This window comes from Erithacus rubecula (genome assembly GCF_903797595.1).
Source record: "Erithacus rubecula genome assembly, chromosome: 8".
NCBI classification, from domain to species: domain Eukaryota; kingdom Metazoa; phylum Chordata; class Aves; order Passeriformes; family Muscicapidae; genus Erithacus; species Erithacus rubecula.
The window spans coordinates 31488596-31507357 of NC_136659.1; the positions used below are offsets into that span (position 1 = coordinate 31488596).

The window sequence follows — 18762 nt, forward strand, 5'->3', positions numbered from 1 at the left end:
AAGTTAATTGAATCTAGAAATCTCTTATGATTAATGAAAATACAAAGAGAGTCAGCTTTCCAAATCAATTGTCAGTATCAACTAAACTGGTTCTTGGCAGGGTTTGGGATTGGCCCATTTCTGGGATAAAGAGGATTGGAGATCCATGGGTGCAGGCAACTCAGGTAAATGTCTCTCCTCCTAGGCAGGGAAGATGCTTCATGCTTGTATCTGTGTAGAAGAATCCGAGGGCTCTGCTCATTTTTTTTGTAAATAGATGAAGAAAATTCCAAGGTCTGGACTCTGCATCCATAATCCAGAGATGGCAGTGTCCTGAAAGGCATGGGAATGGGGAGAGTCCCCTGTGCTTGGGTTTAACTCACCTGCCTCTGCCTGGCTCCCTGTTGCAGTGGGAGCTGTTTGGATTCCTTTCTTAGGTATCTTTCTCTTCAGTCCTGTCTAAAGAGCTTTCCTTGGCTGTAATTGTGGGGATTAGATCCCAGTTTGTTACTCCAGCACTGTCGAAAGTCAGCACTCAATCTAGTTTTAAAGCACCTTATTATCACTAAGCATAGTCTCAACTGCCTTGCTGAATATGAGTGATTTAGATAAAACTCTTAAGTGCCTTTCTGAACACAGGATTATCTTTTTGCCCAGGGAGATAAGACCCTGAAAAATCACTGGATTTTGGTGCATTCAGGAAAACTAAGACCAGCAGGACAGAATTACAGCCTTGATTTTCTATTTCCTTTATAATTTTTTCTGTTTGTTTTTTATTTTCTCTTAGTTGCCAGGCCAGTTGATGGGAAGCTTTGCCAGGGCCCTGCCCCAGCTGCCTCCCAGGTGTGTCACCTGCCGTGCCTGGCCGAGTGCGCGGTGTCCTCGTGGTCACCGTGGGGTCCCTGCCTGCCCGAGAGCTGCCAGCACCGCCACGGAGGGAGAGGTGAGAGGGAAGGGGAATGCCAAAAGGCTGCTCAAGCAGAGCTCTCACACTGCACACTGGCAGCCTAATGTGTTTTTTTAAAGAATTAATCTAACACAGGATGAAGCTCTTGGTTGTGTGCAACAGAACCTGACCTTTAAAAGCTTTTTGCCATAATTTGTGTGAGAAGAACAAGTGAGATTTTTCAAGCTGATTCAGGTCCTTGTGCAGGATGATCTCTTGGGCTTGCAGCTGCCAGGCTTCCCCTCTCTGATCCCCCTGAGAGTCCTGCTGCATGCCTGGATTCCAGGGCACTGTGTTGGGATGGAGTGCATCCCACAGCCCTGAAATCTGGAGACTCGGCTGGACCAAGATGTTCTTCTCATTGTTGTGAGTTTGGTTTAAATTCCTGGAAGAAGGATGTGCAAATGTAACTTGGCCTTCCTCAGATTTTAATTGTCTGCTGTGACACGTTGAGATTCCTTGCAGAGCCTTTCCTATGGCTCTAAGTTGCAAAGATGGCTCTGGGAGTGCATGTCCTTTCAGGAGAGGGAATGAAATCTTGTGATTTCATTATTTGAAATTGAACATTGTTTGGGCAAGCTTCAGTCCATTTCCCTGTCATCCCATTCACTTTTAGTGTTTTCACTTGGTTTTGGAATTTTCCCTTTATTTTCTTTAGCATTTCATTTTTTAGCATCATCTCTACATTCCTTTTTTCCCTTTCTTCCATGATTTCAGGATTTTATTTGGAGTAATTTCAGCAAGTTTTGGTCCATTTCATTGCCCCTCTTGTCATCTCAGTCCATTTCATTGTAGTCCCTCAATTTCCAAATTTCCTGATTTTTTCCATTGCATTTTATTTCATCGTATCTCCTGTCCAGAGAATGAATATTATTGTTTGGAAATTACACTTTTCTGAAAACTGCTTAAGTATTGAAACTATTTCCACTGGTCAAAATTTTTCAAACAAAAAGAGAAATAATTAAAAAATAATAATCTTTGCAAAAGCATTTAATGTTTAAATTGTTTTGAATAATTTATTTTTGCTCATTTCAGAACTGTGGAAGTTTGATCTGTTATATCCTCTGGGGTGTTTTACTTTTAATTTTCTTTTCTGTTTTATGGCCAAAGCATTTCCATGTGGCTTCTACTAATGCTGCATATTTGCCCCTGCTCCAAGACTGTCAGAGGAAAAACCCCCCATGTATTTTTTTCACCTTTTTCTTAGAATTCTGTGTCATTTGCATAACAGAACTTGCTGAAAGATACTTGTATATTAGTTCTGCATTGTATATAGCAACATGACTTTTGGCTTTATTCAGAAGGAGGTAGATTATGTAATCAATTCTATGATTATTTCTGTAACCTTTTTCTTCCACTTTACATTTGAATCTTCTGGTTTAATAAGATGTCATTTCAAAGAGGTCTGATATGCATTATGTATCAGAAAACCTTATACCTTCATAAAAAAGAATACTAATTTCTTAGTAAACTGCTCTGCTGTGTCTCAAAACAAACCTTTTTGTTAGTGGATTCCAGGCAGAATATAGATGTCATTTATATCTTCAGTTCCTTAACTGTTCTGCTCTTTTTATCTTAATGCTGTTATAACATTAATATATGCATCACTGGTAAATTTCTATATCTGACACATATATTTTTGTATTTTGATGAAAATGTGAGTTGGTGGAATCCTTTGCACACTCTTAGATTTTGCATGCCTGGGCACCTAGAGCCGAGTGCTGTCCCAGTCAATCCAGTTTGTGAATATTGTTCTCTTGTTTGTCTTTAAATCCTCCAGCTCCAGATGCCCCAGATAGTCCTCTTGCTACCAGATAATTGGATGAATATTTTTTCTGCTGTGCAGTTAATTCAGCTGTGCTCTTTCCAGGCTTCAGGATGAGGCAGAGGCAGGTGATGGTGGATCCAGTGGGCACCCTGGCGGGCTGTCCTCACCTGGTGGAGTCCATCCCGTGTGAGGACGCGCGGTGCCACGAGTGGCAGGTGTCAGAGGGATCCTGTGTGACCCAGAGAGGCAGGTGTGGGCCTGGCCACCGTGTCCTCAAGGCTGTCTGCACCAGCAGGACAGGTGAGCTGGGCTGTGCTCTGAAAGCCCTGTGGTTTTTCCTGCCTCCTAAAAGGACATTTTGTTGCAGAGCAATTGCACTTGTATACAATGTCTCTTTAATGAATTTTTTATGGAACTTTCAGGTTTTTGAGTTGACTGTTCTGCTCCTTAAGGCCTGGGGCTGAGAGAACCCAGGATTGTGCCTGGAGCCTTCAGTTCCATTTTATCCAAAAGGGGATGGCTCACCAGTGTAGGTTGTGTGTTGTCATTGCTGACCTTATTACCACAAAAGTGGGATATTTATACTAAATCAGGGTGCTCACTGAGATCAGCAGCTCTATGGGTATTCAGAGTATCAATCCAGCTCCCAGAATTACTTCTATCCTCAATTTTTAGCCTGTGGTCTGAATAATTCTCTCGTTGGGATAACACTGTTACAGTCATGAACAGGGATGCTCGGTTGTGCTGCCAAAATTAATACAAGACTAAGATGTAAATTAAATGATTGTACTGAGTAATCCTTCCCTTGGCAGCAGTTTGAGACCTGCAGAGTGCTCAGTGTACAAGTTGCTAATAATGAATAAGTACATTTTTATGTGACGTTTACAAACAGCCAGCAAGATGTTATTTCTTGTGTATGGTTTGAACCTCAGCCAAAAGTTTCATTTCTTGATAAGGTCACTGTTGTCAGATCTTTAGATTCAATTACATGGAGCACAATTTTGCAGTCCTTAGTCACAGCAAGACTGTGCTATCATCTCAAAAGTGGCAAAATTGTGCAACTTTAGAGCCTGATATTGTATCTGAAATGGAGAATTCCTCTTTTACTTGGTGGTGAGACCAATCACAGGAAACACTTTCAAGGTGGTAACAAGTGGTTAATTGGTAAGTGGTTAATCTAGTGGGTTGTTTACAAGGCATTAGAACCTGTCAGAAAGAGATAATGGCTGCTTTGGCTGGATAGCATGGGTTCTCCTGAAATATATTTAAATCTGTGTGGTTTTCTTGTTAGTTTGTGACAATGAGGGGAAAAAATAGAAAAGTGACACAGGCAGAATGTCGAGGAGAGCAAAGAGCTCACTGAACTTTGCCTGAGTGGTCCCTGCTGGTGTGTGATGGTTGCTGTAGGACCAGGCCAGCAGGATGTGTGCAGATGGAGGCTGGCACTGCTGAGGAGCAACATGTACTTTACACTGTTAAAGCTGCACCAGCATCCATCTCTGTCCCCCCTCTTGTGCTGGGGACAGAAAGGATGTTTCATGGCATGCTCACTGATCTCTGATCAAACTGTTCTCTGTGGCTGTGATCCTTCAGAAGCCAGGCCTTTGAAGGGTCCTTTCTTCACTCAATTGTGCAACAAGGTATTGGAAGATTCTACAGTATCCTTTTCATTTCAATTATTCTGTGCATATTCTAGTTACAAAAAAATATGTTGGAACACCCTTACCACCCTGCCAGCCTGAGGCAAATATTGTCATTAGATGTGATCAGTGTCCACTTAAAACTGAGATGGTTTCACCAGGAAATACCCAGGTTACCAAGGTCACATAGGTTAGAATCACTGCTTAACACTACTCTGAAGACTTTCTGAAGTCTTAATTGTGTATGAGAGGAAGAATCCTTAGAGTTGAAGTTGGAAAGAGTCAAATTGTTTCTTCTCTCAATTCACTAATGTAGTTGCTTTGTTCATAACCTTATTTATTTCCTTCTATAATATTCTCTTACCTAGATTTCCTTTACAAAAATTAGTCTGGGTTTTTTTGGATAAAAGTTAGAGTGTCAGCGTTGCTTAATGTGTTTTACTTGGAATAGCTGGTTGGTTGCAGTAGGAGGTCAGAAGGGAGTTATGTTGAGCTGAGATGTGTCATTTACAGGTGAAATAGCATAAGGCCTGTGTCCATGCTTTGTCCATGTGTCCATGCATTGTGCACATGTTCATTATTCTGTACAAGCAGAACAAGCTGTATTGTGTGCTGCTATTTTCATTTACTTAAGCATCTTTTGTAGACTTCAGCTCTAAAATCCAGTGATTTATCCAGTCATTCTGTCATCCATGCTTGGCATTGTTGCTCAGTATTCCTACTAAATGCCTGAAGGGATGAAAAAAAAAAATTTTTGGACCCTGTTAAATGCCGAAATCCAGTACATCATCATCTTAACAGTTCATTTGGGCCTGGAGTGTGTTGATTAGGGTACTTTGGGTTGTCTCTGTATCCCTGCTGGCAAGATGTCTTCGTTTCCATGTAAATGCCAGACTTTGTGACGTGATGCTCCCCTGCTGTTGCTGCAGTGTGCTCACTTCTCCCCACGAGCAGCTCCTGTGCTGTTGGTGTCAGCTGTGCTGCAGAGGAGTTTGCCATCAGGCTTCTTGTCCTTTCCTGCCTTGTCCATCCCCAGTGGCTGAACCCTGTGCTCAGCTGTGTGGTGCTGGGCTCTCCAGGCTCAGACACAGGAGCCCTTTGCCATGTGCACTCTGTTTGCTCCCTTGCCAAAAGAGCTTCTGGTCACTGCATTTTCCTTCTGCCAGGTACTGTCCATGGTGCCAGCCCATGCCATGAGAGAGGTGAGCAGGGGCTGAAGAGCCTCCTTCTCCAGCTAAAGGCTTTGAGTCCCTCGTAGTGTCCTTTCTTTCCATGATAAAGAGCAATCCTTTCTGGTGAGATTGTTACACAGGCCCAGGTAACAAACTGCTGCTGGCCTGAGCTTGGACAGCTTGGGGGTGACTCACAGATGGGTCAAGCTCTGATTTTTTGGGGTTTCTCTGAAGACTTCCCTATCAAAACAACATCTCTGTGTAAGGGCTTGCATGAACTTCAGTGATGAAACACTTGTGCTCAGCCTAGAGGTACAGAAGTGTTTTTTTGTTTCTTAAAGAGGTTAATCTGTAATAATGAAGTGGTTCCACAGAGCACATACTATGGACAGCAGGGTTTTATGTAGTAGCTGGAGTCTGTAATTTGTGATTTGCAGCACTTTAGCACAGATGAGGAGTAATGAGAAGACAATAGTAATCTCATTACTTTGCCATTATTAGGTGTCTGCTCCCACCTAGGAGTGTCTCTAATCTCTGTTAATAAGTTACTGAACATGAGCAAGATACTCTTTGTGTCTGGTCCATATCCCTTGAGTGCTTCTCTTCTGTATCAACAAAAGGCAGTAGTGTAATAAGTCAAATGAAATTAGATAATGTGTAGAAATGCAATGTGAAGTAATGCATAGAATAGAGAAGTTCTTTTGTATGCTGCTCCTAAATAAAAGTTTTCATGATGGTGTTTTTTTATTTAGCTGGTGAAGGTCAATGGATACGTTTGGGAAAGTCTGTGAAGCCAAAAGAACAGTATAGGAAAATTGATGATTGTACTAAAAATTGCACTGTGTGTGTCATTGGCTACATTGATCTATAATTCAGATAAAAAAAATTATTTGAAAGCTCTTTTTTTTTTGTATGTACAGCCACCTCAGGAATTATTTGTGATTTTTCTCAGAGTGGCTGTTTTTGGTTGTTCAACAAGGAATTGAATAATTCCTATTAGTAATGTGTTCTTGGGCAGATAGCTGCAAGTGGCTGACATTTGATTTTGGGCAGCCTTGATTAGCACGACAAACATTATTGTGCATTGACCAGATGAAAGGAACTCTCTGAAAACTTTCCACTTCACAAAACATGAACATGGTCAAAACTTTTTTCATTTTCAAATGAAGTTGTGTGGTAGCCAAAATGAATTGTCTTTCTTTTTTTTTGTTTTGTTTTATGTGCTTTGCTTCTTTTGTCTTTTTAAGTGGTACAAGCAGGTTGAGTGTGGTGAGTCAGGGGACATTCAGACAGCAGGGTTGGCTGAGGGTCAGCAGGTAGAACTTCAGTCCAGACAGGAGTACTTGTCCTTCAGAGGTAATTTCACAGTTGTTTAATTTAGCTGCTATAAAATATATAAACATGCTGTTCAGTCTGATGAAGGAATTTGGGCACCCATTTTATTGCCATTTTCCTGTATCTGTTTTAGGCTGTGTTGATAATAGAAAATGAGACTGAAACAAGGCAAATGTTGAGCCAGACCTTTTTTTTTAGAAATGCCCATTGTGCAGAGTAGTCATTATGGTAAGGAGTACAACCTGAGAACATACGTAAAAGCAACTGTAACAATAAACTCATGAAATAACAAGTATGACTCATAAAATAAATAATTCATTTTCCAACATTTCATAAATGTTTCTGACAATGCCATAAACAAATTCTTGCCTATTAGCAGTGCTCTTGAGTAGACTGTAAAATGTTATCATTCAGAATCATACCCACAAGTCATCAATCTATTTTGCTGGAATTCCCATGTCATCATTTATTAATTTGCTTCTGCTTGTTCAGATTCATACCAGAAGAACTATTAGTAGCAAAGAGGATTTCTCTGAGACAGTGAACAGCATGGTGTCTAAGTAATCAAATATATGAAATAAGTCATACCCAAAGGCTTAATTGTTGTAATCAGAAAATTATTAGATCAACAACAGGGATTAATGCAAAGGTCATGTGATTATGCTGGATTCAGGCTGTTCTACTCTACTCCTGGTTAACAAATCTAAGCACAGCTCAAAAGCTGCTGAGTCTTTGCCTCCCCTTACTGTCAGCTTGGGTGTCAGGGTTTCTTTGGTTTGTGGCAGTTAAAATTCATGGGATCAGAGAATGGTTTGAGTTGGAAGGGACTTTGAAGATGATTATCTTCTAATCCCCTCTGGTGCCCTGAGTTTGCTTGGGGCCCCATCCACCCTGGCAATCCAAACTTGTTATGAATAGTGTCTTTGTTTTCAGGACAGTGTTTATACCAGTGCTGATTAATCTCTCTGCTCCTTATGCATGCACAGCTCAGGCAGTGCCAGGGGGATGCAGGTGCTGAGCCAGAGGAGCAGAGTCCAGGGTGCTGCTGACCCTCCCCATGGAGCACCTGAAGGATGGTCCAGGGACCTGCCACAAAACTCCATCCTCAGCACCTTCTGCCTCACCTGGTGCTCTGAGGGTGGTGTCTGTGCATCCTTCCCAGCTGAACAACACCTGGCAGGTCTCAGGACTCGTGGCTGTGGGGGCTGAACCTCCCTGCCATGGACCATCTGCCAAAGGGCATTTTATTCCACTTTAGGAGAAAACACTGCTGCCAGAGGGGTTCTGGCAGTACTGCTGAGGGGAATTTCAGCACAGCAGTTCTGTTTTATTTTCCTGTGCCATCTCTTTGGTTCTAGGCAGTTGGAATCTAGAACCTGGCGCTTGCCAAGAGGATAAGAGGATTTTTGTTTTTCAGTGTTAATAAGTTCACTGAAAAAGTACATTTGGGTTGAAATACATCTGTTTCCAAGTTTCTGTTCCATCTGGCAGTTTTATTTGTAAAACTGAGGAATAGTATTTCAGAGACAAAATGTTTTCTTCAGCATTTTTTAGATTAAATGATTAATGTTTTGGGTTTTTTTTTTTTTTAATAAATGAACTAGTCTTAAGCAAAATTAAAAATGCAAAACATTTTTAAAAAAGGTTGTTAGAAGAAGCAAAATATTCATTTTAGATTTAACAACCATTTCACCTTGCCTTGAATTTACTTTTTTCCTATATCCTCCCCCAGTCACTCTTCAATTCTACTTTAAACATTAGTTTTTTCTTCCCTTTCCTATTTTTTCTTTTTTTTTTTTTTTTTTGGTTCAGTGCCCAAACAGAAATCCATTATTCACACAACTCAATTGCCAGAGCAGACGCTGAAATCCTGTTGGAATTGAAGCGAGGAGTAAAGGGAAGTAAGGTAATCAAAGCCATGTTAGTTTAAGATCCAATATTATGTTCTGCCAGGGCTTGACAGTGAAGCTCTGCACTTGGAGAAGCTGAAGACTCTTTGGGGGTTGAGTATCAAGTGGGTGCTCAGCTGCCTGTCTGTGCTTCCAGGTCAGTCCCAGTGTGTCCTGTAGTCCCCAGGGGTGTCTGTGATCCCTGCTCTGTGCAGAGCATCCCAAGGGGCAGGAGCATCCCCACCCTGCAGGAGGAAGGGGCTGCAAGGGCACAGGGCAGCTGCTTTTCTTCCTCCTTCAGGGCATGAGGCAAGCAGCCACCTGACCAGTCCTGTTTTAACACAAGTCATGGAATGACTTTGATAGGAAAAGACCTCTTAGAGTCCAATCTCAGCAAAGCCAAGTTCTTCCTTGGGAGGTTCTGTGATTTTTCATTTTGCAATGGATTGGTGATATTAAATTAATTTGCAGATTATGTTTAATTTCTCAGAGAAAATACTTACTATGTTCAATTTGCGAAATATAAGTTTGAAATAAGTTCTTCCCTCTTAGTTCCTGAGTGTATCTCACTATACCCCATCACTGGAGCTGCCATCCCAAATCTGTGTTTTCCTGACTTTTAGAAACATAGATTCTACAAGGCAACATGCAAAGCTTTCTAGCAATTAACTAAGATCCATATTTCTCATTTAGCAGCCTAGGAAGGAGGAAGAAGGATGCTGCAGTGTAGTAGCAGGGCTGAGAATTATGAGTGTTTGAGGAATCCTGAAGGATGATGTGTGAGTTGTTCACTAGATTTGGGACCTGTGCTTCTTGTAGTCATAAAGATTGATGTTCTCTTTGAGCAGACTGGTTGTTAACGAGCCAGGTGGAGTGGATTTAGTTACCTCCATCAAGTCTTACCTCCCAGCAGCTGATACTGTGCCAAATATTTGATGTCTCCTGCTGGAAACATTTAAAAAAATCAAAATTCAGATTGTGCCCTGCTGTATAACTGGTGCACAAACAATGTGAGGACACACACTGCCACGTTCAGGAGAATTTACTGTCTTTGAATCCTCTGCTGAAATTGATGTCTGCAAAAGGAGCAGAAGATCAGTTTCAGGTTAATTTTTAGGTAAGCCACAGGAATGTCAGAGCTTTCTCTTCTTAGTCACACTTTAGCAGTTTTACTTCATTCAAGATTACAGCAAACATGTGTCCCACCAGCCAAGGAAGACAGAAATGGAGAAGTCTATAAATGATTATTGCAATAGTGTAAATAACTGTCTTGCAGTCAGGAATATTTCTCTAAAGTACAGGCTCAAATATCTAATGCTGGACAGGTGGAAGGTTGTGGGCTGGAATTGTGAGGTTAAACTCAAGCATACTCTGATTTATTTTCTTTATCTTTGAATGTAAATGTCTTGCATGATTTCCAGCTAAGCTGTGGCTGTGTTTTTAGAAATGCTGGTGGTGTGTCAGTCACTCAGGAGGCAGCTACCATTGGTATCCAGTGGTAATTTTAGCTCCTCATATTGGGCTGAGGGAGATGCAGTGGAGTTTATCAGGAATTAAGCCAGCTTTCATCCTTCCTGTGCTGTCAACATAGGGTATTACAGCCACCTGTGAACTTATTTTTTTTCCTGTGCCAGCTAAGTGTGAGCTTGTGATCAGTGCAGAATGTCCTCAAATGAATTGCTATGCAAAACCACGATTCTTTTCAGTATCTAGTGCTCCTTTTTGATACCCTCTGTCTCCAGAAGATGTTTTACAAGACTTCAGAGCAGTGCTAAAATGATGAGGGCAAAGGCTGCTTCTTCCCTATGGCTGTTTCAGCAGAGAGGGGATGGATTTTCAAATACCCATCTCCCTCTTGCACTGAGAGGGAGCAACAGGCTGATGTTTTTTAAAAATTAATGTGAGCTTCAAACACTTGTAGGTTAGGAACAAAGGGTCGAGGTAGATCTTTCAGAAATGGGAGTTATAACATTAAGAAAAATATAAACATCAGTTAATATGGCAAGATCTGTATTGCCCTTTTTGTTTTAAATGTTAAGGAATAAGTTTGACCTGTGTTGATCTGAGCTTGTGGTAAAGGTTACCTAAAGAGCAGGGGGGTGTGTGTGACCTGTAGGTCTGTCACTTTGGTGCAAGTGCTTTGAAGAGACTTCATGGAAGGATTAGCATTTATGTACCAGGCTAGTGCATACATATACTTTAAAACTGTTTTTTTTTTATGAGCTGCTTTTAATGTCTGAGAAGCCTTTATTGAGTTTGATGCTTTCTAACCTTTTGATTATGAGACTGCAATAAAGTTCTTATATTGTATTTTGTAACTGCTGAAGTATTTACAGCTATTTTTTTTTAATCTGAAAAAGAAATGGTAAAATAGTTTCATTTGGTTTTGTTCCTGTTCTAGACAAAAACCCCAAGTTGCTTCAATACAAAACAAGAAAAATACCTGTAAAGTACCAACTGGAATTCCTGTTTTCTCAGTGAAATGAGGCACAAAATACCTGCTTGTCTGTTTTCTTTAAACTAATCAGAACTTCATGTATATGTACCTCATATTCTTTTTGGAGGGTTATTATATTTCTTAGGGAACTCTGATTCAGAAAAAGATGTGAACAAAATGGGATTGTTCTAGTACTGTGTTAAAAAGGTAGGTTGGTGACAAATTCTAAAATTAAGTAGGAGAATGAAAGAGGAAGGAGGTTGGAAGGATCTGTTTGAAAAGCATTACTAATGAAAAAATGCTGCATCTGTGACCCAAATGTGGCTGAAGGTACCAGGAGGAGCAGTGACAGTGAGGGTTCATCTCATCCATAAGTTCTGTTTTCTTGGATTAAGTGGGTTCCAAAGGGGCTTAAGGATTTCATGACTTTTCTACTGGAGGGTTTCTCATATGTAGATAAGATAGAGGGCATACCACATTCCTTGACCATGATTTGGTAACATTTATGTAAAGACTTTAAAACTCACAGCTTCTTGGGCAATATAAGTAATGGGGATGCTTTATGTCATCTTTTTATCCTCATCATCCCAAGTAGAGTCTCGAAGGCATTTTGCTTTCATTAATAAAATGTTTCAAGATTTTCTGGTGTTCAGCTGATGGATAAATTGTACAATGGCAAATTCTGATTTTCTTAGGTTGGCAGGCTGAGTCAAGCCAGAAAATATTATTTGGCACATGTGATATTTTTCAAATTCTTAATAGAGACAAAATTGCCCAATTTATATTTCAAAATTATTTTAGCCAAGACTTTTTCTTTCCTGAGAGAAATAGTCAGAACAATATAAAAGGCTTAAATTAAACAGGAGATCATTAGGGTAAAGAAGTGACTGGCTGTGTTTTATTGCATTCTGTGTATGAGGTTTAGTGGGATGGAGTGCAAATCGCATGATATGACTCATGGGAGGAAAAAATGTTTCAAAATTAGCCAGTTAAGTTCTGTATGAAGTAGAAATAAACTAAACCTGATTTTGCAGACAGGAGACTGGTAGTGAATATCTGTAAGAAATGGGGGTGGGGGGCTGGGGGCTGCCCTGCAGCTCAGTCTGCAGGAGGGATTGGGGTGAGGGAGAGGAGGGATGTGGAGGAGGAAGGGCTGAGAGCTCCCAGTTCCTGAGGCAGGAGCTGCACCCTGGGTCTGGCTCTGTGCTGTGCTCTGGGTGTCAGCACCAACCTTCTCCCAAGGCTCCAGTAGGAAAACAATTCCATCAACTTCAATACATCTGCTCACATTGATCTCTGACCACAGCCCTTCAGTGGAGGGAAAAAAGCAGGGCTTTTTTTGTGTAATTTAATCCTTCCCTGCTGGGTGGCCCTACAGAAAGCTTTTTCTGCAGCTGAAATTCCTTTGGTGCTGGACAGGAGTGATTGTGAGAGCCACCTTTGTACAGTAGTTCTGAAGGCTGTTGAGTGGAAATGAAAGATAAGTCTTGTACTTTCTTTGAGTTTCTTTTTATCAAGCTGTTTATGAAGTAGAGCTGATTTAAAAACAATTTAGTCACTTGTTTTGAGGTTAATGGATGCTGGAGGGGAAAGCTCCCCCCATAAAACAAGAAGTTTTGACAAACTTTTAATTAAGAATTTGGAACGTGGAAATTTTGGGGTAGTTCTGCACTACTGAGATTGGCTCTGGGGCATATTGGTCAGTCAGGTTTTAAAGTAAATCTTCCTCTTAATTCTAATTAAGTATTGTAATGCCAGCACTCTTCATTAGGCAGCAATTCGTGATTAGTCAGGTGGTAGAAATGGAAAGAGAAAAATGTGATGAGGTAGTAGAGAATTTGGAGAGCATGGAAAACAGCTGTAAGATGTGGCTCCTAAATGCTCTTGTTGCCCCTGTTGGCACATTTCCCACTGAATTCAGTCAGTTCTGTGAGACAAGATTCAATTCTCACATAGGTCCTGCCTCATGTGGAAACACAAGTTCAGAGGACCTCGATTACACGACCTCAGCTCTGAAGTTGTGACAAGAAATGATGCTAAAGAGGGAAAACTCTTAATTTCCCCCAAACTTTGAAGCCAAGCTATTATTTTAAGTGTAAATTACATTATTGAATTGTTTATCTGTGAATTGAATCTCGTATTTAATAAATGGGAGCTTTTGTGAAGTGCTGGAGTGAATGTGAATTAGTGAATTGAGAAAGAGATTAGCTCTGTGAGGAGATTGAGAACAATTTAAAATTCCATTGTATGGTGTTTTTCTTTCTGTCTGCATGAAGTACGGCTGTAATTGCCTCAAATTAGGTAGTGTCTTTGTTTAGGAGAGTTAAACAAGTAACAGGATAAGATATTTCATGGTCCCTTTCTAAATAAACAGTTTGTTCAGTTTGTATCTTTAGGCAGCTTGCTAATGTCAGAGCCAAGTTTCTGGAGAGAAAATACATATATATATATCTGAGGTGGAGTTTCCTTAGAAACAGAATCATGCTGGATTGTTGGGATGCATTTTGCAGTTTGAAGCCTGGTCTTCCCCTGCTGTATAATTTTAGTGTCACCTTTTGTCATGGTTCTTAAAATAGATGCTTTATTAAAAAATTCCTATGGAGATGTGGACCATAGGCATGAATTTGCCCAGCTCCTTTCTAACAGCCAAGGTTTGTATTTTCCCATCAGTTGCCTGATGGTGTTGTTACCAATGAACCCCCACATTGACCTCATAATTATCAAGACCAGAAAAAGAAAAAAAAAAAACCTGATAAAAAAGAGCCAACACACCCACATGGATTGGGGCAGTAGCACACAGACAAACAACACTGCTTTTTCCTTTCATATTCCTGAGAAGGAGAAAATAATCCCACAAAGTTCTTGGGTTGGTCTTGTGACCAGTGTTGTCCATGGGGATTCAGGCTCAGCATCTGGAGTGAGATGGTTGTAAAGTGACACTAGCAAGTGAGCAGGGAGTTTGGGTGAGCCCAGGGTGCTTTGCTGGAGGGACAAAGTCATTTCCAGCTGGTGTGAGGTTTTCCTGGCCCCTTTCCACATCTCCTCTGGTACTGTACCTAGGTCTGTCCCCCATCTGGGGTTTGTTTCCATTCATTATTGGCAATTGTGGTTGTCACATCAACAACCACATCATTTTTGTAGTGAAAATCCAGCAGAGCTGGCAAGTCCTCATGAACTTCATCAGTGTTGGGCAGTTCTGTAGGAAAGGCTCCATAAATGCTTGAAGCAGGGAGGGGTGGGCTTGGCTGCCCATAGTACATTGAAAAAACCAAGATGATCCTGGAAGTTCCAATTCCATTTTTTGTTGCCAGATGTAGAATCCCCTCCCTCCCCTGCCCCCATTTTCAGTGGATTTCCCAAGTTTATGCCATGTCAGCACTGTTTGTTGTACACTTAGTGCTGTGTCAAAGGGGACTAGAGCCAAGAGGGTGTTTTGTTCTATTTCATGGTGTTTGCAGATAAAGCTGAGTGCTTTGGTAACTCTCTTGGAAGCTCTGAGACTCTAAGTTGGGCAGAGTGCTCCCTGGGCATGCATAGATCTAAAGATAGCACTTTCTTGCTTATCAATAAGTATCTTAAGGCCTTTACTTTTAATGCTATATATGACTAAAGTCCCAGGGAAATAATTCCACTACTGCTGTTCATTTATATCATTGGAGTCTGAATTAATTCAGCCTAGGCTAGGTTTTCTAATACATTATTTATTTAGGTCTTCAAAATGTCTGTGGTGCTGCATGTGGTTGACAGAGCATGTTCTTGTTTGTTAATATTATATGGCATCCCATATCCCAAGATGCTTCAATAAATGCATGTCTTTGAATAAAGCTGGGATTTTAACAGGCATTTTTTTCCCTTGTGTTGTAGCTGTAGCATCCCAGATTCTTAGCTCTGATTTCTTATCTCTACAACCACCTATTTTAAATAGTTCTGGAAAGATCTGCACTTCTTTAATATTTGTTGTTGAGTATTTTTTTTTCTTTCTTCTTTTTTTTTTTTTTTTAATTTTTTTTTAATGCTTGTTTACTGTTACTGATAGGTAAGGCTTTATGTCTTGGTTCTAAATATGTAGCCCAGCTTCTCCCAGTGCCCCCAGGCACTAGAAGTGTATAAATACCCTTAAATTCAATTAAAAAATCCCTGACATGAGGAGTGGAGCTCTGAGCTCATATTTTCTGACAGCCCACAAAACTTACAAATCAAAAGACACGAGGGCTGTGTAAGTGAGGTTGAAACAAACGGAATACAATACTTGGAAATGAATGAGTCCTGTGAATGAACATTGGCATGTACATCCTCGGCCCCATATGAAGATTAAAGTGAGTTGTCTGCTCTAAAATTGCATAATTGCTTCTGTGACTGATTTGGTGGAGCTCCATAATAAGTTGTGAACACTGTATGCTGACCTGGTTAATGGGATGTTTACTAAATGGATATATTTGTGTAGTTTAATAGGAGGATGCTTGGAAAAATTAGCAGGATGGGAAGGAATGGCTGGAGAGAGTAATTTTTCAGCAAGTGCTGGGGTTGTGAAGAGGAAGGCAGAGCTGCCTTGCCATTGGCATTTGGGGGCTTGGAGGGGGAGGTGGGTGGGGCTGGATCCCTGATTTTCATGGAGCATCCTTGTGCTGGATTCCTGCAGGAGGGGCTGCTGCAGGTGTGGGGTGCCCAGGCTCTGCCAGGTGGGGATGTGTGTGCCATGGGAGCAGCCTCATCCTGCTGCCCCAGCAGCTGCATTTGCTAAACCATCTGCCTTGAATTCAGCTATTTTAAGTACTATAGACTAAGATAATTATTTCATGAAGTAATATTATCTGCAAATTAACCTTGGATCTCTGTGGAGGTTCAGAAAGAGTGAGATAAGGAGTTTTATCACAAATTGCAGACTTACTGGGTTTAACATAAAGGCCGTGGCAAGTAATACATTTAAACTGCATTTAAGTAGTAAAGACCAGAATATCAAAGTCTGAAAGCAATAAACATTAAATTATTCAGAAAGTTTTTATATTTTCTTTCTAGTTTATATGTTCTTTTCACACACTGTCATTTAATGAGGTTATATTCTGATTAAAGTAGAAAAATAAGAAAGTAAAATGTTTTATTTCAGTGGATAAAAACGTAGCTTTTAAAATATATCAGCTTGCCCTGTGTAGTCTGAGCTGACTGTACAATTTCCCCTTCGTTCAGCATGGTTGCTAACTAACAGATTTTGGGGGGAAAAGTCCCCCTTATATAAAGTTCCAATTCAAATCCATATTTTAATTTTAAGTGACGACTAATACATTTGCTGTAATCCCTTTCAAATATTCTCTGGCAGGGTTCCCAGACATATATTTTTGAAGGTTAAATGGTTTAGGATTTATGTACTGTACTATGTAGTTGCATTGGCTTTGAGTGTCAAGGTTTTGGTAGCAAGTGAGCTACAGGGGTGGCTTCTGGAAGAGAAAATCAGGATTAAAGTGAAGCCTGGAGGGGAGGGAAGGTGGTTTAAGATTTGGGTTTATTTCTCATTATCCTGGTAATTAAACTGATCTCCCTGAGTGGAGTCTGTTTTGCCTGTAACTTGTGAGTGATCCCTCCCTGCCCTTAACTCACCTCAAGGACCTTCCATGATAATCCATGATCATTTCTCCCCTGCCCAGCTGAGGAGGGCAGTGACAGAGTGGCTTTGGTGGCCCCTGGTGCCCAGCCAGGATCAGCCCACCACAGTAAGTCAGTCTGAATAAGGTACTGAGTTTATAGGGTCCCTTCATTGCCAGACAGCAGCTTGTGGCTCAGAAACTCCACAGCTGCAGCAGCAAAAGCCCTGCTGGTTAATGACCTGTGTTTCTAACTGGCCCAGGGTGAGGTGCTGGGCTGAAAAACTGCTTTTTGCTGCTTGCAGAGCTCTCTTGGGTATCATTACACAGAGCTGATTCATGTAGTGTGGATGTACCTTTCTGGCAGCTCAGTTTTGACTGTCCAGAAACATTTTTTTAATAGGCTGAAATTGGCATGGATAAGCAGCAGTAATTAAAATAATATTCCACAAGGTTTGTGTTTCAGTGTGGCAGTGTGGCTGAAATTGGTCCTGCCTTCTCCTGTCCCTCGGGAGCCATTGTGTGCTCCATGGCTAATGAAGTGGAATGAGCACTGTGATCAATATTTATGGTGTTGCTCTGGGCACTTGCAGTTCTTTCAACCCTTCTTGCACTCTGAAGCTGGAGTGGAGGTTCCTGACTCGAGCTGTTGATGGCTCAGCTGCAGCTTGGTGAGAAGGCTGCAGAGACTGTTCCTGGTGGTGTTTCTTGTGAGGCCACCTGCACAGATTTGCTAGTTCTCATTACTGATTGACAAATGTAGGAACTCGATTTTCTTAGTGACCTGCCTTCAGATCTTCCAGGCATCCTTTGGTGTTTGGGATCTCCCTGTGTTGGGAATGACCACCCTTGGGGTATCATATCTTGCCACTGAACACACAAAAAAGATGGTGTTTATGGATTATTTCAGCAGAATTTATAGACTTCTGCCCTATGGATGTATTTCCTTTTATACTCCAGTTTGCACTACAGATTCTGTAACTGCTGGGGATAATGTTTATTTATTTCCAACATGATGCTGTGGAGAATCTACTCTACACTTTTGCACCTTCCAGTTTGGGAGCTGCTCCCAGCTGTGCCAAAATATTTTTCTGCAGCTGCTTATGAAGTCCACAGACTATTTTCTGTCCAAATTAGTCCTGAGCTACTTTATTGTCTTGTTTCTTGACCCCTTCAAGGCTTTTCCAAAATAATAATATCATCTCTGAACTCTTAGTGGGTTGGTTTGTTGCAGAGTTTGCCCATTCCCTGGCAGTGACAGTGGCTGGAGGCAGTCCAGTGTAATTAGTAAGTATTTTGGAGACTTTGCCTTGGCAGCCCTATTAAATATGTGCAGTGAAAGCAGGATTAGTATGTGGCCTCATCTTTTTTTTTTTTTTTTTTTCCTCTCATTAGGGCATCTCTATGATCTGTAAGCTTATTTAATTGGAAATTAGCCATTCTTATTAACACAGGAGATACCCTTTGGCCCAAATCCTGACATTGGATAAATGTATATAGTTTCCACTAAGGAGAAAGAAAATGCATCCATATACTCCAGGGTGGAAATTTGCCCTTTTGTGTCCAGTGCAGTTCTCCTGGAAGAAAATTTCATTTTCTAGTAAAGGCAATAAATTTTCACTGCTCAGATATGTGACTACGAAGGTTCATCATTAGGATTTGAAGAAATAAGCCTCCTAAGAAGATGGATGATGACAAGGGGAGTAAGAGTTGTTATCCAATCATTTGTCATGGTCCAGAACATTAAGATGTATTGGTAAGACCCCAAAGGTGTGTAGAACTTCCTTTTTTCCAGTGTATAATAAGTTGCCCTGTGCAGTCAGCCAGTATTGCACTGTCTGAAAACTCATTCTGTTTGCATCTCTTTGTATATACAGCACACAAGTGTTAAAATCCTATATATTGCTGGGAACTATTCTACACATCATGCAGATGTAGCCCCACAAGTACTGAAGAGAGAGGCTGACTTCGTGGATCCTCACTTTCCTGCCCTTCTCTGCCTCCTCCATCCCACTCCAGT

The 18762-nt window shown here is 40.9% G+C and overlaps 1 protein-coding gene across 6 annotated transcripts in view; it reads left to right on the forward strand.

The window, feature by feature from the left end:
- THSD7B (thrombospondin type 1 domain containing 7B) overlaps nt 1-18762 on the forward strand; it is a 484878-nt gene that overhangs the window by 320133 nt on the left and 145983 nt on the right. For all 6 annotated transcript variants that reach the window (XR_013774988.1, XM_079311745.1, XM_079311747.1 and 3 more), the window contains 2 exons: nt 767-922; nt 2796-2993. Coding sequence is in view for 5 of the 6 variants with exons in the window: in XM_079311745.1 (XP_079167871.1) it covers nt 767-922; nt 2796-2993 (354 nt within the window). In the remaining variant the exon portion in view is untranslated. The remainder of the gene's footprint in view (nt 1-766; nt 923-2795; nt 2994-18762) is intronic.